Source organism: Schistocerca americana, chromosome 7 (genome assembly GCF_021461395.2).
Source record: "Schistocerca americana isolate TAMUIC-IGC-003095 chromosome 7, iqSchAmer2.1, whole genome shotgun sequence".
Lineage (NCBI taxonomy): Eukaryota > Metazoa > Arthropoda > Insecta > Orthoptera > Acrididae > Schistocerca > Schistocerca americana.
The window spans coordinates 76714563-76742445 of record NC_060125.1 but is presented as its reverse complement, the minus strand read 5'-3'; the positions used below and the strand labels follow the sequence as shown (position 1 = coordinate 76742445).

The 27883-nt window shown below is 43.3% G+C and overlaps 1 protein-coding gene across 1 annotated transcript in view; it reads left to right on the top strand.

The window, feature by feature from the left end:
• Positions 1-27005, top strand: part of LOC124622722 — an 83973-nt gene extending 56968 nt beyond the window's left edge. Inside the window, exons 4-6 of the mRNA XM_047148512.1 lie at positions 3541-3648; positions 13848-13943; positions 26846-27005. Of these exons, the coding sequence (XP_047004468.1) occupies positions 3541-3648; positions 13848-13943; positions 26846-27005 (364 nt within the window). The remainder of the gene's footprint in view (positions 1-3540; positions 3649-13847; positions 13944-26845) is intronic.
• The last annotated feature ends 878 nt before the right edge of the window (positions 27006-27883 follow it).

Genomic DNA, 27883 nt, shown 5'->3' with positions numbered 1-27883 from the left:
GACAGAAACAATGAATAATTCATTTATCCTGTACACCATGACTGAGGACCCCACGACAGCTATGAGTGAGAGGTGACCAGTTAATTAGTTGTGGGTCACTTTGTAAGGAACGACCGTTGCCCGTCAGTAGTATAATTAAAACGTTTAAGTAGAAACAATTTCCTTAGCACAACACAGTTTTGATCCCTACATAGTTTCTCGACTGACAATGCTCTTTATATATTTACTCACCAAATATTACAAACCTTAAATAAGAAAGTATCGCCATTTCACATTGCTGTGAACTTCACGAAGAGTTTATCTGGGAAGATTAGATTACTGTTTTACAAATATAGACGTTTTATGGGCTACAAAAGTAATTTGAATCACACTTAACAGAGAAAATTCCAAAAGATGTGCACAATAACTTTAATAACGTTGGAAGAAGAAAATGTTTTAGTGGTTGCAGGCAAAGCGTGAGGGGCGTCCCACAAGGTTCAATTTTGAGTCCGCTCCTATACTGCGTACAGTGTGAGTCAGGAGGGAACTTACATCCTTAGAAGGATTATAGTATGGGTGTTCTGAACCAAAAACTACAAATTAACATATACCATTATCTTAACCATATCCGACATACAGCTGTTTGCAAATCGTGAGTGTCAGTGACATGTTCTTCACCAGCACTCACGTGCGAATACAAGCAAAGCGACATTAGGCTACATAGTGTCGTATTTACTGACCATTTCAGTGCGCAACTCACTTGCGCATGACAGGGCAACGAATCTTGCATGTGTGTACTTAAGTAAAGGACCGTACAAATGAGCTAAGATCAGCAACACGGCAGCTGTCTACAAGAGCTGCTGGCCGTGGACGTTGGGCTTTTTCAACATTTTTGTGAGGAAATTTATACAATTAAATAAAACATTAGATCACAATGTTTCATCTACTATCATCTGCATTTGTCCTGTTCTCCATTGTTTTCATTAGTTTCCTCGGAAACGTAAGAAAAGGCATATGCTCATATGACGTTTTTTGTTCAAAATCACTATCACCATTTCCTCTGACTCACCCGGTAAATCTGAATGATCTTCCACCTAACATTCGTCGAGCAGAGTTGGTACTTCTTACAGATGATAGAGAAAGCAAAAGAACAAATTGTTAATGATATTTTTCAAATAAAATCTAAATAGTTCTCAGAAAATGGACTGTCCCTAAATTTTGAGAATAGACACTATATTCAGTTCTATGCAACAAATGGTGCCATACCAGCAACTGACGAATCGCATGAAGAAACAGGAGTCCGTGAACAGAGTAAAATGCTCCAAGTATTTGGGTGCACATGCTGATGAAAACTTGAACTGAAAGGAAGATATTGCTGAGTTACTCAAACAGTTAAGTTCAGGTAGTTTTGCTCTTCGTTTGCTAGTCCTGGAAACAAACGAATCAACCTACTGGCCTATCTTGCATGTTTCCACTGATTAATGTCTTACAGAGTGATATCCGGGATAATTAATCATTTACTAAGAAAGCATTGATTGTACAAAAGTGAGCAGTAACAATGATACGCGTTATTCACCTTCAATGCTCGTATAGGTACCTCTTCTGGGAGCTAGGCATTTTAAGTGCACCATCACAATACATATATCTGCGAATGAAATTCGATATTGATAATCCACCACAATTTGAGATGAATGGTGGTGTCCATACCTACAACACTAGAGCAGAAAATGATGTTTACAGTACATTACTGAATTAGTCAGTGGCTCAGAAAGGTATTAAATAAGTAGTAACAAATATTTTTGATCATTGGCCCCCTAACATAAAATGTCTGACAGTTAGAAAAGCAAATTTTAAACCTAATCTAAAATCATTTCTTCTTAACAACTCGTCCTATTCCATGAACAATTTTTTTGGAAGCTGGCAGCCTGTGAAACAGTCTAGTATTTACGTGTAGCTGTAGGAGTAGCGTTAAAAATAATGTGTTCGTTAATTTTAACACTAATCGTATATACATATCCTGTAGACTGGCTAGTTCCACATCATTTCGATAAAAAAACTTTCAAATTATCCGTGTAATGAGGAACTAACTAACTAAATAAGTATGTAAGTAACTAACTTATCATAATAAGAACGGAAGCCACAATGACTTAATGATCTCAATTATTGACCGTTATCTGATGCATTGGAAAGATAATGACATATTAGTGTAATGTTGTTCTTGCTTTGCCCCCTTTTCTGATCAGAAGACAAAGATTATTCCAGGCTTCAGCCATTAGTCTTTATTGACTATTAACTCTCTCGAAAGATAATTCGGTAAAAGTTACCAGATATTCCTCCAGTTCTCGCTGGACTTTTGGTTCTGTCAGGAGCTTCTTGCATAAGAATGTAACTGATTGGTAGAAAAAGCTTTTGTTCCTGATTGAATATTGCAGTATTTTCTGATCTTTCAGCAGGTTTTCAGCTTTCCTGCCTTTCTTCCATTTGGAGATGATACATTTCTCCGTGCAGTACAATCTCTGTGAAATCTCCACCTTTCAAGAATAATGTCCCCAACGTTTTTGCTTATCTGGAGAGTTACTGAACTTAAGGAGCAGTCTGGCGTTCAGGGAGAGGACTGGAAAGGCGACTGAAATATCTCCGCTGCCTTACTCACACGAGCAACTGCTGAATATTGTCGCTCTCCGACGTTCCTATAGAAATGAGATATGACACATTAGTACGTGGAGTATCTGACAGATATCAGGACATTTCAAGATGATACACGGGATAGGGAGATGGAAGAGGGAGAGGAAAGGAAAGAAAGAGAGAGGGGGGAAAGAATAGGGGGAAGAAATGAAGAAAATACACTAGCAAGTAGCAAGAGGAGGAAGGAAAGAGGAAGAGACTGAGGAAGTGAAGAACCGGTGAGTGAGAGAGGAAGAGTGAGGGGGGGAGGGGGGGGGGAGAGCGAGACAGGATGTGTGAGAGGGCAACAAGGGGTTGAGTATGAGACAGAATGTGAGCGAAATTAAGAGAAATAATGAGGGAAAATTATAGAGAGTATAAGAGGAGAGAGGATGGAGAATGTGAGAGAGAGGAATAGGGAGGAAGAGGAAAGAGAGACCAAGCACATGAATGTGGTTCTGCACATAGACCTTACGTCAGTTAACTGTTGATGAGACGTGCACTGTGTGAATAAAACTGAATGTCTCCAGATTGTCCAGCAACACTTAAGTGTGAATGACAGAGTGGATCAAGTTCTTAGTGCCAGGTGTCAGCCTATTATAGAATTAATAACTGTTTTCAGAATACTATATCCATTATTTTATCGACGGAGAGAGAACTGGTATGTTAAAGCCGCAAAGAATCAAGATGGTGGCAGTGTAGTGGAGAAAGACATTCTTGTAGTCAGTTTACTGGGGCGAAAAAAATAAATAAATACGAAACGTAATGGACTGAAATACTCCCACTGGTTGATTGTAGACCAAGTAGCAGTGGCAAAAGCTGATCCATTACTAGGCTACGTCGGTAGTTACTACACTTGTGTGCGGCGATGTATTGCGAAAACTTTTCTGCCTGCAGCTTGGGTGTGGACGGTCACTCGTGCCTGCTGAGGGCGATCTGCGAGGCTGCCGAAACGCCGCTACTGCACGACGGACTGCTCGGGGAGTTGGCACACCTGCTACTTTCGTAAGTACACATCGTCAGCACCTCTACAGTAACTCCCGCAACAGTTTTCGTGCTCTCATCGAAATGTTTTTCAGCCTCCGATCGCCCACGAAATTAAAACCATAGTGAAAATCCGACGACGCTGTGCGCAGATGTGTTGCGCAGTGTCTCCAGTATGACCGTCGATAGCGTCACGTCGCACTTTACAGTTCTACGCGTGCAGTGAGCACGTCAAAGTGCCTACAACAATAGTGTCTCCCGTCAAGTGCGAATTGCGTGTTGCCATTCAGCTTCTTCATGCTGAGGGGATCTACCTGATTTCATGCAAGTTTCATACCCTCCTACCAGTCGTGCAAAACACCACAATCTGACGATGACGCAGGAACTTTGAAGACGAACGTACAGGCGTTCATGATGCAGGTGGTCAGGAAAGGAAGCTAGTGTCGACCGACGGGCTTGTTCAGAGAGTGGATCAGGCGATACCGGTGGGCAGTTCACGACAAGCGGAGCTGAATGTTGTCATCAGGCTCTGTCCCTCCTCATGACAATCCTCGGCCGCCCACTGCTGCTGCAACAAAGACACTATCGCAGCGAATTCGATTGGAAGTGTTTGATCACCCGCCATACTCTCCTGAGTTGGCGCCCTCTGATTTTTATCTCTGTGTCCACATGAGCCGCTGGCTATGACAGTATTGTGGCACAGACAACGTGCTGTAGACTAGCGTAGAGTATTGGTGGTAAGCACAGACGACTGCATTCTATGACGAGGGTGTTGGAAAGTTGATACGACACTACGAAAAATTTATACGACGGAGTGCATGCTACGTAGACAGGTAGCTGAAAGCTGTAGCTAAATGTTTCAAACAAAACGTTTTTGATTGTCACTGTGGTTTCTATTTCGCGACTGAACCGGACTTCGAAAAACACAAAATAATCCACGTACATTACAGTGATACAGTTGATCTGTACGCGGCGTTTATCAGTGATTTTGCGGTTATAACAGTTAAGTTAATAACCTTTTCTTCCAGTCCCCACAACTTGTGTTTTACGAACTGGCGTAGGAAGCATCAGTTCTCCCCACTACAATTCCTTTTTTCAGTGTTTTCTTTTCTTTCTCGCTCTGTTTGCTTGTTTTTCCCTTCTTCTGTTTTCAAAAGTAGTATATTAAAGAAACCTCCTGTGAGATCTCGTGTACTCTTGTATTTCATTCCTCTTCTGAAAAAAGTGAGATTATCTAGCCCCATGAAATTTGTACTTCTCCGTTTCTTATAAATCTACCAAATGTACACACCTAAATCGTTAGTTTGCTTCCATAATTATGACGTAGTGTGCCGTGGTTGTAGGCTACCGTCGCCGACCAGAGACGAACGTGGGCACAATTTTCTGTCCGGTATACAGTTTTGATACTTCTACTTCGCCATGAAGTAATCCGTCTGATGTCTTTCTATTTTTTTCCATCTACTGGCCTCGCGATTTGAAATAATGAGTGGGCTGAAACTAGTGTAACGCCTGAACACATCAGGGTCGATCCATCAAGGTGGCTACACGTACCGCATCCGGGAAGTGAGCAAATGATAAAAACTTTTCTCATGTCCTGTAATATAGAGTAGCAGGCCTGCATATGCCGAAAAGAAAATGGACAGCAGTAATAATAATAATAATAATAATAAAAACCAACAAGTGCGACTAGAACCCATGCTACGAGGATTCCACACATACTTAATTATTTATATAGCCGTAGACAGTTCTTCCACCCCAGAAATTGAGATTCTCGACGATTTTTACCTGCTATCGATGTTGCTGCTGGTAACATATTGGTCCTGCGTTCGCTATTGTAATTTATCATTTATTTGATTAATTTTAGAGTTATATCAATTCTAGAGTTATAGAAACATGCTAGAATAACTGGAAATTGCAGATGCTTTGACTTCCTCTGCTCTGACCCCTTTACGATAACTGTTCAGATTTGATGAAAAACTCCAGAGAAGAAAACAATTCAGTCGGCCATAGGACTGTTGTCGTTAAAGAAAATGTAGAATTGCCCTGTAGAATGCCTCAATGAATGTTTTGTGAGATACCAGAACCTTGTCACAAACAGTGGAAGTGCATCCCAGCGTCAGTTACCATATTGCTTTGCTCAGAAACATTACAGATGCTGTACATGTCATAGGTAGACTGTCACGGAATGTTTGTACGTAGAAAAAACCGTTCGTAAACGAACCATGATGCTAGAGCCAATGTGGCACGACAGTCGGGGCAGGCAGCAGAGGATTTCACCTCATCGTAGTTCAGCCATTTAGTACGAAAAATTTGTAAATTAAACACACAAACCTCCTCGTGAATGACTCTACCTATTAGTGGTAAAGTAACCTGCGTTATGGCGCACTTTTGATATCAAATTGATATTCAAATTAATTAAATTGTGACAGCTGATTGTTCTGCTAAGTGGTTTTCATGTAACACCTAACCCTCCCCACCTTTGAACCTACTATTCTGCTAAGTGGTTTTTCCTACCGACAAACGCTCCACCCTTCCCTCCCCCATTCTCCTCACACACCCCCCTGGCAAATCCCCAACCATTCTCAACTCCCCCTCACCTATACAAGCACACTTTTTATATCAAATTACTTGATTAATTAATTAAACCAACCAATTAATTAACTCCTCCAGTGCTTGGAAGTCCTCAGACCTCACCTCCTCTTCCGAAACAACCAGACTTAGTCTCTGCTGGAGAGAAATGATCTCATTATATGAAATTGAAGTCAATGTCAATTACAGAGCAGAGAATATTCTGTTTATTTATAAAGTTCAGTTTTCAGGGGTTGAATCTCTTTATTTTGTGGGAAAAGCTCACATTCAGAAACTACGTATCCGAATTACATAATTACGTTGCTATAGATTGATAGTGTTATCTTGTTGGAAAATGTCCGTGCATGTGCTCATCTTGACATGCAGGGATTGACTGAGCTAGTGCACAACGCCACACCAGAGGACATTCAACACTACACCCTTCACCCCCTCCCTCCCCACCTCTTCCAGAAAAAATTGGCAGGAAAAGACTCACTCTGTGCTGTACAGGAAGGATCTCACGACATGGAAGTCGAATCAATATCAACAACATATTGATGCATTTTTTTTTTTTAATCGGTTGCGGGGGACACGGCTCCCCCACTTGGGTAGAGCTCATGTTTGCACCCTCCACCCACGCTTCCAAGTACGTAATAACTATAAGCCCTGAGAATGGAATGGAGTGTGGTATAGTAGCCGCCGTTTGGGGTATTCCACACGTGTGTGTGTCGTTTGCGTGCCAACACGGAGGTCAAGAGCAACCCAACGTCTTAATTACAAATCAAGATACTAAATACCAGGTACCGCGGACTGGATGTCGGCCTCCTTCGACGTTGCGACTTTAAACAAAGCATCAGGTGGCGGAAACTCTTTGATGTTGTCACCTGAGAAATTCCTGTCGAAACACACGCTCTCTCTCTCTCTCTCTCTCTCTCTCTCTCTCTCTCTCTCTCTTTCCCTCTAGAGGCGTTACTGCCTGCCCAGCGAACACCTACTGTGTACCACACTAACACCCATTTTGTCCCGAACAAAGTAGTGGATACCTGGTAGATCATCAGCTGTGGATGGCTTGGAAATATATCCTCACTCTAGCAGACTGATTGTTTAAATCGATACCTTCTGTGAGGGACAGTTCTTTCTTGCATTCTATTGACGGATACTAGAACTGGTATATTTGGCGTGATTTGATCCCACACCTGCTAGTTTCCAAACCCTTCTGGACTTTTCTTTTCCATGCCCCTTATTGGTCAATACTGGCACAGTTACATCGTTTGGTAGGAAGTCTATTTCGATGGAGGTAGCTGAGAATTTCAAATTTCACCTCAATTACACGCTATGTCCTCAAACAATCCGTACCGAAAGACTGGAAAGTTGCACAGGTCACACCAATATTCAAGAAAGGTAGTAGGAGTAATTCACTAAATTACAAGCCCATATCGTTAACGTCGATGCGCAACAGGAATTTGGAACATATATTGTGTTCGACCATTATGAATTACCTCGAAGAAAACGGTCTACTGACACACAGTCAACATGGGATTTAGAAAACATCGTTCTTGTGAAACACAACTAGCTCTTTATTCACATGAAGTGTTGAGTGCTATTGATAAGGGATTTCAGATGATTCCGTATTTCTGGTTTTCCGGAAGGCTTTTGACACTTTCCATACAAGCGGCTCGTAGTGAACTTTCGTGCTTATGGAATATCGTCTCAGTTATGTGACTGGATTCGTGATTTCCTGTCAGAGAGGTCACAGTTCGTAGTAACGGACAGAAAGTCATCGAGTAAAACAGAAGTGATTTCTGGCGTTCCCCAAGGTAGTGTTATAGGCCCTTTGCTGTTCCTCATCTGTATAAACTATTTGGGAGACAATCTGAGCAGCCGTCTTCAGTTGTTTGCAGATCACGCTTGACGCTGTCCTTTATCGACTAATAAAGTCATCAGAAGATCAAAACAAACTGTAAAACGATTTAGAAAAGATATCTGAATGGTGCAAAAAGTGGCAGTTGACCCTAATTAAGGAAAAGTGTGAGGTCATCCACATGAGTGCTAAAAGGAGCTCGTTAAACTTCGGTTACATGATAAATCAGTCTAATCTAAAAGCCGTAAATTCAACTAAATACTAGCCGGCCGTTGTGACCGAGCGGTTATAGGCGCTTCAGTCTGGAACCGCGCGACCGCTACGGCCGTAGGTTCGAATCCTGCCTCGGGCGTGGATGTGTATGATGTCCTTAGGTTTGTTAGGTTTAAGTATTTCTAAGTTCTAGGCGCCTGATGACCTCAGCTGTTAAGTCCTATAGTGGCCAGAGCCATTTTTGAGCCAGCCAATTAAATACCTAGGTATTACAATCACGACCAACTTAAATTGGAAGGAACACAAAGAAAATGTTGTGGGTAAGGCTAACCAAAGGCTGCGTTTTAATGGCAGGACACTTAGAAAATGTAACAGATCTACTAAAGAGACTGTCTACACTATGCTTGTCCGTCCTCTTTTAGAATACTGCTGCGCGGTGTGGGATCCTTACCAGGTAGGACTGACGGAGTACATCGAAAAAGTTCAAAGGAAGGCAGCACGTTTCGTATTATCGCGAAATATGGGAGAGAGTGTCACAGAAATGATACTTTCTCCTCCGAGCGCGAAAATATTTTTTTGACACCGACCTACATAGGGAGGAACGATCACCACGATAAAATAAGGGAAATCAGAGCTCGTACGGAAAGATACAGATGTTCATTCTTTCCGCGCGCTGTACGTGACTGGAATAATAGAGAATTGTGAAGGTGGTTCGACGAACGATCTGCCAGGCACTTAAATGTAATTTGCAGAGTATCGATGTAGATGTAGACAATCTGCACAGGCATTAGCTGATGTTTGTGTCTACAATACCACTATAGGAAAAAATAAACTGACAATCGGGAATTTGACGTCTTGAATGGGACTCGTGCCGTATGAAATGATAGTTCGACTTTCAAATTATGGCATGAATTTATATCATAACTGTTGTGGAATTCCCAACCACGACAAGTCTGTTAAGTGTAGTTTATAAATCACTATAGAATTCCTAATTTCGATCTCTCAACTACACGAGAACGAATAAGGAGGAGGAATGGGTCTACCACACCTTGGGAAAGTAACAACAAATACCACTACAAGACACAGTGCACTGCAATGTATTGACAAGCACTAAATCACGATCATAGAGGTTGTACTAGGTAGATGCCTGAAATCGCTGAAACCACTCTTACATGCAGCCCACTCACCTCCCAGATGCCCACAGCGCTCCCGTCCCCTCGACAACCACTAGCGCCAATGCTCAGAGGCCGGAGAAAACTGCTGCTGTGACGACAGCTGCAGTTGTGGACGTATGTGTCTGCCAGAGTGCACTATCCCAGCCATGGAGGGCGCCTGGGGATGATTGCAGTGGTAGGAGTTCGGATGTTATGCATGTGTCTGGCGCCAACACTTGGCAGTGATAGATCGATAGTGAATCGCTCAATTTTCCACAGAGAATACGTGCAACACATGTGATCATGGAGACAGCTCAATGCATACTAGGTATTAGTTCATAATTCAGATTGTAAAGTGTCCTTAGCTAAAGAGCGTTGTACTATCAGCTGGGGAACTGCGATATACAACTACAGAATGGACTGTGTGTTTGAACCTGTGCGAGACTGATTAGGTATTTTAAATCCTAACAAACAGTTTTTATAATGTGCTTCTCTGGGCTCTCTCCCAATCACAACCATGTGGTGTCGGCGAAGAGATGCCTTACAGAACAGTTGCTGCATGGTTTTTTAATAACATTCTGCTGTATGCGTATTGAGATGATAGGGATACATGTGACTGCTGTCTTTGATGCTTTCCTGAAAAAAGAAACATTTGCCGCTAAATCAACATAGATCTGCGTTAAATGATGATAGAAAGTAGATGGAGTGATCGGTTGAGACGGGTATGAACGTGGTATGATTTAGTGGTAGAGTGATGATGCATTCTAGAGAGAGGGAGATGATGTGGCATGTCATTTATCATGCATCTGACCATTTTTTCAATTGTTCTTTCAGGGTGCATCAGTTATGTGGTATAATTTGCGTTCGACTCGTATACAGTGGCGTGTTCTGTTTGTGAATTAGAGGGCTATCCACCTGCAATCGTTAACAGCAGACCCCTCCATACCACAGTCAGCATGATTCATGATGATGAATCATTTACATCGATAGAAAACCTCTTTCAACACCCTTCTCTAGATGAATGAAGATGTATACAAAGTACCCCATTTCTCTACCACATCGTGTACATAAATCGAGTCTTCAGATTCATAACTGCAGTGATTCTGTTAACTACAGGGGTTTGTGAGGTACTGCAGTCGCTGAGTATACATTTGCTTAACAAATGTTGCGTGTGTGGAAAGAAGTTAGTGCAGAATGGTGTGTAATTTGACATACCAAACACCACTCAAGAGTAGCTTCACATATCTGTAAAAATGAAGTACTAACAAAATGTCAGTTTGGTTTCCAGAAAGGTTTTTCAACAGAAAATGCCATATATGCTTTCACCAGTCAAATTTTGAATGATCTGAATAACCGAACACCTCCCATTGGGATTTTTTGTGATCTCTCAAAGGCTTTTGATTGTGTAAATCATGAAATTCTGCTAGACAAGCTCAAGTATTGTGGCATGAGTGGGACAGTGCACAAATGGTTTAATTCGTACCTAACTGGAAGAGTACAGAAAGTTGAAATAAGTAGTTCTCATAACATGCAAAGATCAGCACATTCCTCAAACTGGGGAACTATCAAGAATGGGGTTCCACAAGGGTCAGTCTTGGGTCCTTTGTTGTTCTTATTATATATTAATGACTTGCCATTCTATATTCATGAAGAGGCAAAGTTAGTTCTCTTTGCTGATGATACAAGTATAGTAATCACACCTGAGAAACAAGAATTAACTGATGAAATTGTCAATACTGTCTTTCAGAAAATTACTAAGTGGTTCCTTGTAAACGGACTCTCACTGAATTTTGATAAGACACAGTACATACAGTTCCGTGCAGTGAATGGTATGACGCCATTAATAAATATAGACCTTAATCAGAAGCATATAGCTAAGGTAGAATATTCCAAATTTTTAGGTATGTCCATTGATGAGAGATTAAATTGGAAGAAACACATTGATGATCTGCTGAAACGTTTGAGTTCAGCTACTTATGCAATAAGGGTCATTGCAAATTTTGGTGATAAACATCTTAGTAAATTAGCTTACTACGCCTATTTTCACTCATTGCTTTCATATGGCATCATATTTTGGGGTAATTCATCACTGAGGAATAAAGTATTTATTGCACAGAAGCGTGTAATCAGAATAATAGCTGGAGTCCACCCAAGATCATCCTGCAGACATTTATTTAAGGATCTAGGGATATTCACAGTAGCTTCTCAGTATATATACTCTCTTATGAAATTTGTTATTAACAACCAAACCCAATTCAAAAGTAATAGCAGTGTGCATAACTACAATACTAGGAGAAAGGACGATCTTCACTATTCAAGATTAAATCTAACTTTGGCACAGAAAGGGGTGAATTATACTGGCACTAAAGTCTTTGGTCACTTACCAAATAGTATCAAAAGTCTGACAGATAACCAACAAGTATTTAAGAAGAAATTAAAAGAATTTCTGAATGACAACTCCTTCTACTCCATAGAGGAATTTTTAGATATAAATTAAGAAAAAAAAATATTAAAAAAAATAAAAAAAAATAAAAAAATAAAAGTAAAAAAACACAAAAAAATAAAGTTGTTATATTAACTTAAGTATGTTGTTAAATTAACCTAATTATGTCATGTATTGGAAAATTTGACTCGTTCCACATCATTACGAAATATCGTATTCATGATCCATGGAACTAGTAGTAATCTAATCTAATCTAATCTAACTGCTATGCGTTTGTGTTTATGTCCTACGATCATTCCTTTCTTCCCAGAACCTGGTATGGAATCCAAACACTATAAAAATTCTACAGACTTGGTAGCACAAGTGATTTATGTAAAGTGTTTCAAAGTCCTTCCAATTGGAGTCCATTATGTATAACTCAAAGGTTTCCTATTAACCTTCTTAATCGTGTGTTATATTTCCACAACACTCTCAACTGTATCGGGCTCATACCTACTATACACTAATAAGGAGTGCTAAGCTCCTCAGCACGCAAGCATCTAGAGAGATTGTGTGTAACTGGGTGGGTGACGTGAATAAGATTGGTACTGAACAGTCTTGTAGCATGGCATTTACGGTATAGGAATGAAAACGCCGGTCTATCTCACTAGCGCCGGTCATTACAAGTTTGGAAGAGATGTTATACTTTTTGCAAAATAAAAATATCACAATATATTCATTATGTGGAATTCAGCCCTTTCTGTTCCTTCAAGAAATATTGAATGTAGCACGTATAGTAAACTCCTACTTCTGGCCTGTTTCAAACGAGATTCGCCCCCCCCCCCACCCCCACCCCCGCCCGTGGTTCGAGTCCTCCCTCGGGCATGGGTGTGTGTGTGTGTGTTGTTCTTAGCTTAAGTTAGTCTAAGTAGGGTGTAAGTCTAAGGACCGATGACCTAAGCAGTTTGGGCCCTTAGGAATTCACACACATTTGAACAAATGAGATCGGGTACAGTGTTGCAGCGAGGGCTAGTTGAAGACGAGGAAGAAACACGAGATGCACAGAGAGATGCCATATAGAATTTTTCTTGGGGACGTTAGCCTCTAGGTTCAACGAAGGGGCAGCTCGTTTCAACATAAAGGACTGAGTGATAGACCTTTGAAACTCCGACTGTATCCCACGAATGGGAGAATCCTTCGTGACTCCATCTACGTAGGGGGAGGTGGCAAATGGTAATAAATTTTTTTCGAATTTGTAAAGTGGTTCGTCTGCGAAACGTAGTATTTGCTCCTCCTCTCTGCCGATGGCTATATCCTACACTAAGAACAGTATTTCTGTCCTGTGATGTAGGCTGTGTAACTGGGTTCGCGATATTTCCATATGTATATGACCCTCGCAAAGTAATAGAGGGTATGGTTTATAAGTGATACACACATTGAGAACCATGCCGCAACGTCATTCGCTGATAGCTTCACAAGATCGACGGGATGAGACATTTTGTTGAAGTGACAACAAGTCGAGAATGGTGGTTAGGACTTCGAGTTATTGAGTAAAATGCATTGAAACTACGGAAAATCTGGTGAAAGTACGAAGATTGATGGAAAACACGTAAAACAAAAAAATGTGGGGGGATTCTATGTTAACGGAAGTACCCTTCAGGTTTTGATGAGTGAGATTGCGAGTATCAAATAATGGCCATATCTTTTGAGTGCGTTGGCTTAGATGACTGAATTACTGACATCCCAAAGGGACCAAAGACTTTAATATGTCACATATATTTTAGCTTGATAACTATACCAGTTTCTGGGAAAAAGAGATCTTGGCAGGTGGACAGGCAGACAGACCGAAAGAGAGGCAGACAACACAGTGATCCTATAAGGGTTCCGTTTGTACGACTGGGGTATGCAACCCTATAAAGAAGGAAGGTCCATGCAGCAATACGTGTTCTCATGCTACGCGAACTACATTCTCAGCCATAAGAACTGTCCGTGCATGTTCAAGAGAAAAACTGGATTTACTGATCATGCAAGAGCTACGAGAAACAAAGTCGCTGTTGCAGCAGTCAGTGTGGCCAGAAAGAGCAGGTGGTAAAAAAAGGTAAGTTTACAGAACTTCCATACCCGAAGAAGAGAGTGAGCATAGATGCAGGGAACTTAGGGAATGAAAAACAAGCCGTATGAAAATGAAAATAAAAATAAAAAGCTACTCTGAATAAAAACACATCAATCATCGAAATTCAAGAATTGTTTTTGAAAGTGATCATCTTTGTGTTCCAGTGAATGTAAAATCTCCTGCTGGATAACACTAACAAGCAAGATTATCCTGGTTCATATCAGCGGATTCTGCAGCCCACTCCATGCGCTTGTTTCCTGTCTAGATGGGGAAAATGTTCTATGAATGACAATCTTTTCGCACAAACGATGACTGCACGGGCGGGAAAGAGGTTGCAGCAACAGATAACTGTAACGTATAGCATTCAAATTACATCGACAGCGTTGAGAGGCATCCTACATCCGCACACTGTCAGGTTCATACATTTCTACTTCCTGCTTGTGATGTGTCTTGCGAAAGGGAGCAACCAACAGCAACTTACGGCAAGTTGGGCAAATATACGGTCCTGTGTAGCAGTAGAGCGTCTGCTTCGTTTTAGAGGTGGATCGTACACCATTTCATACGTGCCCTACAGTTGTTCACATCAACGGTTTATGTAAAGATGGCATCGCTTCCACAAAGTTCTTTCAGGAACATTACTCCTCTCTACTCCTCAGTCCTACATATGCATCGATTCCACGCATGACCCAGATGTCATCAATCACATTACTTTCCGTGAGCAACCAGATTTCGTCTAATTTTGGACGGAACATATAACACTGCAAAAGAAGAAAAACCATCAACTGTTTAATCGATAACATCGTCTCACGCAGTCGCTACGGACGGAGTTTTATCAATTAGAAAGCTCCAGGTAGCGCAACGTTAGCTTCTCTCTGCATACGTTAAGCAATCGAAAAATATAGATAATCTTCAAGAAAATTTCTGCTGTAGTTTATTGTACATATTACAATGACAACCACTATAACCTCCTAGGACGTAATTTCAGTGACACACTTCACTGGCGAATGCAGGTTGTCATTTGTAGACATGTGAATAACATTTTTGCTGTGGAAGCTTTTTCTACCCAGACTAACTACCGAAAACTGTTCCACTATACCATTTGACCAGCTGCTGATTTCCAAAGTGTTCTTTTGGAAAAATGTAGCATGGACGCAAAAGATCCTTGTTTAAGGACGTCGTCATACTGGAACGCTACTGAATTCAATATCACCCCTTTGTACAGTAGCGTGATTGCAATTTTTGCTCTGGTATATTGAGTAGAGCCACTAGTGACTGTTCAATGCCATTCGGTGAAATCTGAACATAATCCGAAGCAGCAAGAGGTGTTTATACTTCTTTAGCCTGCTGTTTCGCACCCTACTGCTACGTGTGCATGAAGGGATGCGACATTGACATACATGTGAATAAAATAGCAAAGGGTTCTTCTAAGACTCCCAGTTGGCAACACCCAAGGTGCCACCAGTACAAATTTGTTGAACGCTTTAAAAATATACCTGTACAGGGACAACCATTTAGTGATTCCTAAACGCCTGTGGACAGGAAACCCCTCCTCAGATATTGCATGCCCGTAAGCAGGCACTACTGCAGTAGTGTAGTATCACCCCGCTGAAGGGTGCTAAAGGGATTTTCTGCCCTGCAGACAACTAGGAAGTAGTGAATGGTTGCCGCATACAACTACATTTTTAAAATGCTCAGGAAAGGTGCACCGATGGCACCGAGGGTTTTGCCGAACTAGTGGGGGGGAGGGGGGGGGGGGGGGAGAGGGAGGTCTTAGGGGGACTCCTCGCCATTTTGTAAACACATGTATCAATATTTCACCCATTCATGCACACGCCGTAGATGGACGTGAAGCAGGAGGACTGGAAAAGCATAAACACCTCTTGCTCCTTCGAATCATGATCAGATTTCGTCGAACGGATTTGAACGGTCGCTAGTGGTTCTACTCTCTATACTAGAGCAAAAACTGTAGTGACGCTACTCCCCATAGAGTGATACTGAATTCAGTAGAGTTTCTGTACAATGATAACCTAAGGGAAGGGTTGAATTATTTGCATGATGATAGCAGTGGTGAACGGTCACTAGAACATCGTCCTTTTGCACATCACACGGCAAACTGCCGTTTTGGACCGCGAAATGTGTGTAAACTAACGCCACAAGGGAAGGGGTGTTTCCATGGGTGCACCTTTATGCCACCTCTTGTATCGATTCTCAGCACCGGTGTGTCTGAAATACTTAGCTCAGCTGACGATAAAAATATCGCGTGATTTCAAAGTTGGGCGTCTCAGTTTTGACCTTCATGGCAGAGCCGTCAGGAAAGGGGTGAGATGTCGGTAAGGGGAGATGTGACGACCTTCCCATCGTGTGACACGTCCACGGTGGCATTGGGCTGAATTTTGGTAAAATCTGGTGCCAGTGTGACGTCATTAACCGATCTTACACCTCATGTTAAGAGAGTGCGAGAATGAAAAACTCGCTCGACGCGCATGCTCTGTAGCTTACGTACTATTGGTGGGCCAATTTGAGGTCGCTTCGCGACTTGATAGATCACAAGCGTCCCGTACCAAACTGTTCGTCTCAACTTGCTACTCCAATATGCTTACCTCAAACTGGCCCTTCCCACGCCCGGGTTCCCGGGTTCGATTCCCGGCGGGGTCAGGGATTTTCTCTGCCTCGTGATGGCTGGGTGTTGTGTGCTGTCCTTAGGTTAGTTAGGTTTAAGTAGTTCTAAGTTCTAGTGGACTGATGACCATAGATGTTAAGTCCCATAGTAAAAAAAAAAAAAAAAAAAAAACTGGCCTACAAAAACTACGTAAGCTACAGCGCATGTGCGACGAGCGAGTTTTTCAGCATTCTCGCGCTCTCTTCGCACAATCCATTAGTTCTAGAGAAAAAAATGAATAGGACCTTTTTTGTAGGAAATTTAATACAGTTTAATTTTGTACTGCGACACGTTTTCGCTGGAGGGTGCTATATATATATATATATATATATATATATATATATATATATATGGTGTTAAAATAGTGTCCAGAAATGCACACTTTCTGCTACAAACACGTATTTACAGGAGGTGTTCAACGTGGCGTCCTTTAATGACAATGCACCCCTCTACCCTCCGGCTCAAGGAATGACGCACCCTTTGAAGTATGCAGCGGTCCTGAAATGTCTGCGTCAGATGTTAAGTCTGCAGGTGCCTCATCATGTATGAACCATATGCGTATTCGTTGCTGCAATGGCACAGCCGCCAAGCACGTCTGCCCATACGTTGATTTAGTGTCGGTGTTAATGCACTCTTTCCTGACTTGCTTGGGGACTTACATCTGCCCATAAATGCTGGTAATGGAAATTCACATCATCATCTCTTGTGAACCCCACCTCAACGGTAAACAAAATCTTGGACGTGAACAGTGTATTTGCGGCACACTTTTGCAACAGCCATTGACAGAATCATCCGCGTTGTAATTGACATGGGGAGAGCAATTTTTCATTGAGTATCCTCGCCGCCTCCCCCCTCCCCATATGAGAGAGTGTGACACGATTTCTGCTGCTGCTGCTAATCGTCGCACACTAGTCGCCGGGGTTTGTTCCACCGAACGCAGCACACGCTACTACAAGTCAGGCGTGAGGACTGTCAGGGGCAGAAACTGTCAGTCTTCCGACACGCAAAGGTACCAGTGTTCCTCAGACGCTGGAAAAGTCTGCCGAACAGCTTATCCGGGGGCACTCTGCACTGCGAACATTGTTCAGCCTAGACGGCTCGCATTCTATGTCCGTTTGCTAAGCCACAGCAGAATATTATACCCCTTGTCGAGTAGCAAGCTTTCATTGCTAAAAAGTGGTGGAAGAGAGAAAATCTGAATGTACGTAGGTTGGAATTTAAATAGTGGCAACACTGCTGTGGAGACACTATGCAATGGAATCTAGTATTGTCGTTGATAGCACACGTTGTTGGCATACCTACCTTATCTCTGAGCAAATGGACTCGCCCGTCCCACGTCACCGGCGTGCGCACAATAGAGGGAAAAACAGTCACTTGTGAGCGAGCGGTCTAACGTAACGGTGTCACTATGTTTTCGAAACAGGAACAACGGAGTTGGATCAAGATTGAATGTGCCAGAGGTCGTACGGCACAACAGTGTCATCAAGGTCTTCATGAGGCGTGGAGGCAATCGGCATTGTCGTACAGAACAGTGGTACGTTGGGTAAAAGCCTTCAAGGAAGGTAGGCAAACTGTGGCAGACATGCATCTGCCAGGTCGTCCTAGCGTCTCTGAAGAAGAAGTGTATTCTGTTGCCGCGTTAATGGACAGTGACCGACGCCATACGATTCGTGAGCTCACCCACGAAACCGGATTAGCGCATACGACTGTGCTTCGCATCCTGAAGGAACGCCTGGGCATGCGAAAAATTGCATCACGATGGGTTCCGCATGAATTGACGAAAACGCAGAAATGGATGCGTTACGACGCTGCTCAGACGCATTTGGAGCGCTATGAATGGGAAGGATAGGTTTTCTTACGCCATATCGTAACACTGGATGAGACATGGGCCAAATCGTACGAGCCAAAACTGAAAAGCCAATCCAACGAATGGGGTCATTATGGGTCGCCGCGAAAGCCGAAAGTGCGTCAGAGTCCCAGTATGGTGAAAGTTATGGTGATTGTCTTGTACGACTGTGATGGTGTTATCCCAACGCATTACATTCCTCCACGGCAGACCGTCAATGCACAGTATTACTGTTCGCTTTTGGAGCATCACATGAGGACATCTTTGCGAAAGAAGCGGCGACACTTTCTGCGCAACTCACCCACCATTTTGCACGCAAGCTGTAGCTGCTCTGTTCGGTCGATGGGACTGGGAAGTACTGTACCATGCCCGATACTCCCCGGACTTAAGTCCTTGTGACTTTGATTTGATTCCGAAGATTAAGGAACCACTACGTGGCATTCGTTTCAGAACTGTTCCAGTGATTCGACAGGCAGTAGACTGCTCTACTCGCACCATCAACAGAACAGGCTCTTCTAACGGTATACTACGCCTTCCACATCGCTGGCAGGGAACGGGTTCTATACAACGCTGGTGACTACTTTGAAGGACAGTAACAGGTGCAAAAATGTGACTCTTTTGTATCGGTTGTGAATAAATAGTTGCCATTATTTAAGTTCCAGCCCCTCGTACTACACCATTTGTAAGTACAAACAGCGCAATAAAACTAAACACATAAGTGAGTTCGTGTTTGGAAGAAAGTAAAACACCATGGTACGTACCCAGGGTTGATAGTACTGTATAATAAGGCACACAGACCCGACGGCAACTAACGTAGGCTATATATACGAACCAAAACATTATGATCACCTGCTTAATAGCATGTTTGTCCAACTTCGTATCGAAATACATCAGTGGTGCTGCGTATCAGGGATCCGACAGTTTGTTGAGGTTTGTGGAGGTATGTGACACAAGATGTCTACGCACAGGTCATGTAATTCGCGTAAACAATAGGCGGCTGATTTGCGTACGCGTTTACGACGCTCGATAGCGACCCAGATGGGTTGCATAGAATTTACATTGGGCGAATTTGGTCCCGGAGACATCAACGTGAGTTCACCACAATGTGCCTCAAACCACTGTAGCACGGTTCTGGCTCCGAAACACGAATAATTATACTGCTGGAAGATGACATCGCGGTCGGGGAAGACACCAAGCATGAAGGAATGCAGGTGGTTTGTAGCTATCAGCGTGTCTTTGAATACTACCACAGGTCCCATGGAAGCGTAGGAGAATGTCTTTCATAGCAAAATACTGCATCCACCAGCCTGCGTCCGTGGCGCGTTGCACATTTCGAGCCATCTTTCACCTCTATGACGGAGTTTGTGGAGACAAACAGCGACCTAGTGCAGCAAAAATGCGATTCACCCGAAGAGCTAACACATTTCACTGTGCCCACTGCAATGGTAACTGACGCTATTGGGTCAAAATGTGAAAACGTAGGGGTGGTCTGCTGAGGAGCTCCATGTTGAACAATTTGCGATGAACGGTGTGCTCCGAAACACTTGTGAGTGCACCAAAATTGTGCTCTTTCGACAGAAATGCCTACTTTACAGAGCAGAGAAGCCTCCGAAGCCTACGTTCTGTGAAGAGTCGTGGACGCAGAACTATTTAGCGCCTAGTGGTGATTTCACCATTCTTCTAGCTCTTTCCGTAGATGCTCACGACAGTAGCACGTGAACATTCGACCAGCATCGTCGTTTTGAGATACTCTTCCACAGGCTCTGCGCAATAATAATTTGCCCTTTGTCAAAGTCGTTAGATTTGCTAATTTGCAGCCCATATCTTCGCTATTGTGATTCCCCGTCGGCGTCTGCTCCACTTACGTACTTTTGTTACCGCGCCACGTGCCCGCAACGCCACCAGGCGGCACCCATCTACATCTACGTGATTACTCTGCTATTCACAATAAAGTGCCTGGCAGAGGGTTCAATGAACCACCTTCATGCTGTCTCTCTACCATTGCACTCTCGGAAGGCACGCGGGAAAAACGAGCACCTAAATTTTTCTGTGCTAGCCCTGATTTCTCTTATTTTGTCGTGATGATCGTTTCTCCCTATGTAGGTAGTTGCCAACAGAATGTTTTCGCAATCGGAGGAGAAAACTAGTGATTGAAATTTCATGAGAAGATCCCGTCGCAACGAAAAATGCCTTTGTTTTAATGATTGCCACTCCAATTACCGTATCATGTCTGTGACACTATCTTCCCTATTTCGCGATAATACAAAACGAGCTGCCCTTCTTTGTACTTTTTCAATGTCATCCGTCAGTCCCACCTGATGCGGATCCCACACCGCACAGCAATACTCCAGGATAGGGTGGGCAAGCGTGGTGTAAGCAGTCTCTTTAGAAGACCTATTGCACCTTCTAAGTGTTCTGTCAATGAATCGCAGCCTTTGGTTTGCTCTACCCACAATATTATCTACGTGATCGTTCCAATTTATGTTATTTGTAATTGTAATCCCTAAGTATTTAGTTGAATTTACAACCTTCAGATTTTTGTGACTCATCGCATAATCGGAATTTAGCTGATTTCTTTTAGCACTCATGTGAATAAGTTCGCACTTTTCTTTGTTCAGGGTCAATTGCCACTTTTGGCACCATATAAATATCTTATCTAAATCATTTTGCAAGTCATTTTGATCATCTGATGACTTTACAAGACGGTAAATGACAGCATCATCTGCAAACAATCTAAGACGGCTACTCAGATTGTCTCCTATGATCAGGAACAATAGAGGGGCTATAACACTTCCTTGGGGGACGCCGGATATTACTTCTGTTTTACTCGATGACTTTCCGTCTATTACTACGAACTGTGACAGGGAATCACTAATCCAGTCGCACAACTGAGGCGAAAACCCGTAGGCACGCAGTTTGGTTAGAAGACGCTTGTGAGGAACGGTGTCGAAAACCTTCTGGAAATCTAGAAATATGGAATCAATTTGACATCCCCTGTCCATAGCACTTATTACTTCATGAGTATAAAGAGCTAGTTGTGTTTCACAAGAACTATATTTTCTGGATTCATGTTGACTATATGTCAATAAATCGTTTTCTTCGAGGTACTTTATAATGTTCGAATACAGTATATGTTCCAAAACCCTACTGCAAATCGACCTTAGTGATATAGGCCTGTAATTCAGCGGATTACTCCTACTTCCTTTTTTGGGTATTGGTGTGACTTGAGCAATTTTCCAGTTTTTAGGTACGGATCTTGCTGTGAGCGAGTGGTTGTATATAATTGCTAAATGTGGAGCTATTTTATCAGCATACTCTGAGAAGAACCTGCCTGGTATACAACCTGGACCGGAGGCCTTGCCTTTATTAAGCGATTTAAGCTCCTTCGTTACTCCTCGGATATCTACTTCTATGTTTCTCATCTTGTCACTTGTTCTTGATTGGAATTCAAGAATATTTACTTCATCTTCTTTGGTGAAGGAGTTTCGGAAAACTGTGTTTAATAACTGTGCTTTAGTGGTACTGTCATCAGTGACTTCACCGTTGTTATCGCGCTGTGAAGGTATTGATTGCGTCTTGCCACTGGTGTGCTTTATGTATGACCAGAATCTCTTTGGGTTTTCTGCCAGATTTAGAGACAGAATTTCGTTGTGGAAATTATTAAAAGCATCTCTCGTTGAAGTACGCGCCATATTTCGAACTTCTGTAAAACTTTGCCAATCTTGGGGATTTTGCGTTCTTTTAAATTTGGCATGCTTTTTTCGTTGCTTCTGCAACAAAGATCTGACCCGTTTTGTGTACCATTGGGGATCAGCACCATCACTTATTAATTTATGTGGTATATATAAATATATATACAACGTCGCGGTGGGCAGTGGTTATGACGTTTTCGCTTATCAGTGTATGTGTGTGTGTGTGTGTGTGTGTGTGTGTTTGTGTGTGTGTGTGTGTGTGTGTGTGTGTGTGTGCATATACACTCCTGGAAATGGAAAAAAGAACACATTGACACCGGTGTGTCAGACCCACCATACTTGCTCCGGACACTGCGAGAGGGCTGTACAAGCAATGATCACACGCACGGCACAGCGGACACACCAGGAACCGCAGTGTTGGCCGTCGAATGGCGCTAGCTGCGCAGCATTTGTGCACCGCCGCCGTCAGTGTCAGCCAGTTTGCCGTGGCATACGGAGCTCCATCGCAGTCTTTAACACTGGTAGCATGCCGCGACAGCGTGGACGTGAACCGTATGTGCAGTTGACGGACTTTGAGCGAGGGCGTATAGTGGGCATGCGGGAGGCCGGGTGGACGTACCGTCGAATTGCTCAACACGTGGGGCGTGAGGTCTCCACAGTACATCGATGTTGTAGCCAGTGGTCGGCGGAAGGTGCACGTGCCCGTCGACCTGGGACCGGACCGCAGCGACGCACGGATGCACGCCAAGACCGTAGGATCCTACGCAGTGCCGTAGGGGACCGCACCGCCACTTCCCAGCAAATTAGGGACACTGTTGCTCCTGGGGTATCGCCGAGGACCATTCGCAACCGTCTCCATGAAGCTGGGCTACGGTCCCGCACACCGTTAGGCCGTCTTCCGCTCACGCCCCAACATTGTGCAGCCCGCCACCAGTGGTGTCGCGACAGGCGTGAATGGAGGGACGAATGGAGACGTGTCGTCTTCAGCGATGAGAGTCGCTTCTGCCTTGGTGCCAATGATGGTCGTATGCGTGTTTGGCGCCGTGCAGGTGAGCGCCACAATCAGGACTGCATACGACCGAGGCACACAGGGCCAACACCCGGCATCATGGTGTGGGGAGCGATCTCCTACACTGGCCGTACACCACTGGTGATCGTCGAGGGGACACTGAATAGTGCACGGTACATCCAAACCGTCATCGAACCCATCGTTCTACCATTCCTAGACCGGCAAGGGAACTTGCTGTTCCAACAGGACAATGCACGTCCGCATGTATCCCGTGCCACCCAACGTGCTCTAGAAGGTGTAAGTCAACTACCCTGGCCAGCAAGATCTCCGGATCTGTCCCCCATTGAGCATGTTTGGGACTGGATGAAGCGTCGTCTCACGCGGTCTGCACGTCCAGCACGAACGCTGGTCCAACTGAGGCGCCAGGTGGAAATGGCATGGCAAGCCGTTCCACAGGACTACATCCAGCATCTCTACGATCGTCTCCATGGGAGAATAGCAGCCTGCATTGCTGCGAAAGGTGGATATACACTGTGCTAGTGCCGACATTGTGCATGCTCTGTTGCCTGTGTCTATGTGCCTGTGGTTCTGTCAGTGTGATCATGTGATGTATCTGACCCCAGGAATGTGTCAATAAAGTTTCCCCTTCCTGGGACAATGAATTCACAGTGTTCTTTTTTCCATTTCCAGGAGTGTAAATGACCCAATAGATAACGTCGGAGGTTCCACAGGGCATTTCGCGGATGTTGTTGTTGTATACAGATAAGTGGCAACGACAAAAAGTTGTAACGAAATGCAGGAGGATCTGCAGAGTATCGACACTTGGTGCAGGGAGTGGCAACTGACCCTCATCATAAACAAATGTAATGTATAGCGAGTACACGGAGAGAAAGACCCTTTACTATTTGATCACAATATCAGAGAACCATTGCTGAAAGCATTTACTTCCACAAAATATCTACGAGCACGGGTGCCCTGCGATCTGAAGTGTAACGCCCACATAAAATTAGTCGCGAGTAGGACGGATGCCAGGCTGGGATTCATTGAAAGGATCGTAGGAAAAATGTAATCGATAACCAAAGGAAGTATATTATAAAACACTCGTTCGACCAGTAATTTAGTTTAACATTGCTCGTCAGAACGGATTCCGTAGCAGAGAGGACTGCCGGGGAAATAGAGAAGATCCAAAGAACAGCAGGACGTTTCGTTACACTTTGATTTAGTGAACTAGAAATGGTCACGGAGATACTCAGCCTACTTTAGTGGCAGAGGCTGCAAGAGAGGTGTTCTATATCACGTTATGATCTACTACAAAAGTTCCGAGAGCGTACATTCCTAGAAGAGTCAAACAGTGTATTGCTTTCTCGCGAAAAATCCGCGGAGATAAAATCAGAGAGATTCGAGCCCACACGGGGGTTTACCAGTAACCGTTCTTTCCTCGAACCATATGCAACTGAAACACGAAGAAGGGAATGTGGCACTGGTATAGTAAGTGCCCTCCGCCAAACAACTCTCTAATGACATGCAGCATTTCTGTGTATGTTTATCTCTACTAGATAAAAAAAATGATAATAAACTATGCTTGACTGTGACCGGATGTTAATGACCAGTAACGGCTCCTCCCCCCCCCCCCCCCCCCCCCCATCCGCCATCTAATATAAAGAATCCAACCCCCACGTTTAAAACAGTTTCAGACGTCAGATTGCTTTACAAATGAGTTAATCTGCTGAATATTTGACATTAAGCATGTAAAACCGTTGCGGTTTAAGAGACGCAGAGCCCTGACTACGGTGATACTTCTACAGCTATCGATGGCGAAGATAATTGGTAGTAAATAAATAATAAATTTAAACTCAAGCTTGGTACTATATTTTTACAACATGAACAATGAAAATTCCATTAGCTTGTGGGGTGTAAGCGAGAAAAGTTTTAAATGTTATTTGAAATTCTGTTCAAAGTTTGTCAAAAGTCATTATCAAACACTAGATGAATATAGTCTGGTAATTTTACACCATTCTGAGTAAAGCTCGTTTTTCTCACATCTCAAATTTTGTAATGTATTTGCCGCGCGGAGTAGACGGAGTTTCGAGTCCTCCTTCGGGCATGGGTATTTGTGTTGTTCTTAGCATTAGTTTAAGTAGTGTATAAGTCTAGGGACCGATGACCTCAGCAGTTTGGTTCCTTAGAAATTCACACACATTTGAACATTTTATAATGTATTTCGTGAAATCATGTGCCACACAGTGTTATAATTTTGGAGGTTCATTCAAGGAAATACGTGGATACCGTTTGAAAAGTGTGTTGCGAATAGATTTTGTAGTAAAGAAGTAATAAATTAAAAGGTCATGCCTTATGCTGTAGTTTTATTGCATAAATACTAAATTGTAATAAGTGATAAATTTTTTTTCTTCATTATTTAGGGGTTGGTGAATCCCAGCTAGCAGACGTTTCGAAAAAGTTTCAAATTGTGCGTAAAGTTTGATGAGAGCAGCTAAGTGCTGGATGAATACAGGCTGGGTAATTTTCGCGCTGGGAAATGCCATGCCTCAACGCGTATGCAGAGTTTCTAACTTTTTTTTTGTCATCAGTCTACTGACTGGTTTGATGCGGCCCGCCACGAATTCCTTTCCTGTGCTAACCTCTTCATCTCAGAGTAGCACTTGCAACCTACGTCCTCAATTATTTGCTTGACGTATTCCAATCTCTGTCTTCCTCTACAGTTTATGCCCTCTACAGCTCCCTCTAGTACCATGGAAGTCATTCCCTCATGTCTTAGCAGATGTCCCTTCTCCTGATCAGTGTTTTCCACATATTCCTTTCCTCTCCGATTCTGCGTAGTACCTCCTCATTCCTTACGTTATCAGTCAACCTAATTTTCAACATTCGTTTATAGCACCAAAATGCTTCGATTCTTTTCTGTTCCGGTTTTCCCACAGTCCATGTTTCACTACCATTCAATGCTGTACTCCAGACGTACATCCTCAGAAATTTCTTCCTCAAATTAAGGCCGGTATTTGATATTAGTAGACTTCTCTTGGTCAGAAATGCCTTTTTTGCCATAGAGAGTCTGCTTTTGATGTCCTCCTTGCTCCGTCCGTCATTGGTTATTTTACTGCCTAGGTAGCAGAATTCCTTAACTTCATTAACTTCGTACCATCAATCCTGACGTTAAGTTTCTCGCTGTTCTCATTTCTACTACTTCTCATTACCTTCGTCTTTCTCCGATTTACTCTCAAACCATACTGTGTACTCATTAGACTGTTCATTCCGTTCAGCAGATCATTTAATTCTTCTTCACTTTCACTCAGGATAACAATGTCATCAGCGAATCGTATCATTGATATCCTTTCACCTTGTATTTTAATTCCACTCATGAACATTTCTTTTATTTCCATCATTGCTTCCTCGATGTACAGATTGAAGAGTAGGGGCGAAAGGCTACAGCCTTGTCTTACACCCTTCTTAATACGAGCACTTCGTTCTAACTTATGTAGTTGATTTAAAGTGTTAAACCCTTAAGGTATCTAAAGTTTTAAATTCGGGCATTAATTATATGAAACACTAAAAATCAAATTTTTGTTGCCCCTGAGAGACAGGCAACCTGCAAGTTTTAGTCGTCTGTTAATACAGATAGCCTCCCTACAGGATTGCAGACGTGGACAGTGATGTGATGTGTTGCAGCCCGGGCAACCAGGAGGAGGAGCTGCAGGAGCACAGGGAGGCGCGGGAGGCGGGCAGAGGCGGCGGGGGCGGCAGGGGCGGCGCGTGCCTGCGGCGCTACGACGCCTGCCGCCCGGGCCACGGGCTGCTCGACGCCGTGTCCAAGCTTTTCACCGCCTGACGCTCCTTCATCTGCCCGCATTATACCCTGTGCACTATGCGCCACCCAGACGTGGCAGTGGGAAGCTGTCGTCATTGCTACATACCGCTGGACCAAAAATTGCGACATCTTGCAAATGTTATCGTGATAGCTGGAGAGCACACTCATTGTCGATATGACGTAAGCCACTGGAGCGTCGTCACCATCCGTCATGGATGCGAGTACAAAACCACTGATGTGCACGAAAACATTGATGCAAGTTATCTGTCGAAAGACGCTCAGCACTAACCAGGAAAGTACATCGGCCAAAACAGAGCAACACCTCATTTATCATACTTGTGAAACTGCTGGTGCTAACTGTCTATTACTATCGTTTGCTTCTTCATAGGCTGAGCCTTCTGTAGTCTTCAGAACCGTTATCGTTAAACGTGTGTCGTACACAAAGCCACGGTTGTAGAGGTAAATCATCTGACAAGTGGCGTATGTCCTTACAGGAATGGATGCTTAGACTTACAGAGAGGTGCCGTTCTGACTATGAGAAAACAGTGACCTTGTTTTCTAACGTGGTGAACAAAGCAGACTCTGGAGCACATATTCGTATTGCAATGACTGGTTCTGGCCGAGTCAGAACATCTTGAGATGTGAAGCATAGTGGCTATCAGGTGCTGCGCCAGCTGATGCCGACGGAATATTCATCCAGTAGACCTGAAGACGGCCTCATCAGGTGTAAACTGGTCATTACAACAAAAATACGTCATCTAGATTGTGCTTTGCCCATGAAGCTCAGAATCTGGACATGGTCGGCCCTGTTGGTTTTGCGATTATTCCGATTATCAGACTTGGTGAACGGCAGCAATGCCTAAATACCACCTTGCTCGCTTTGTTTACACTGGACGTTC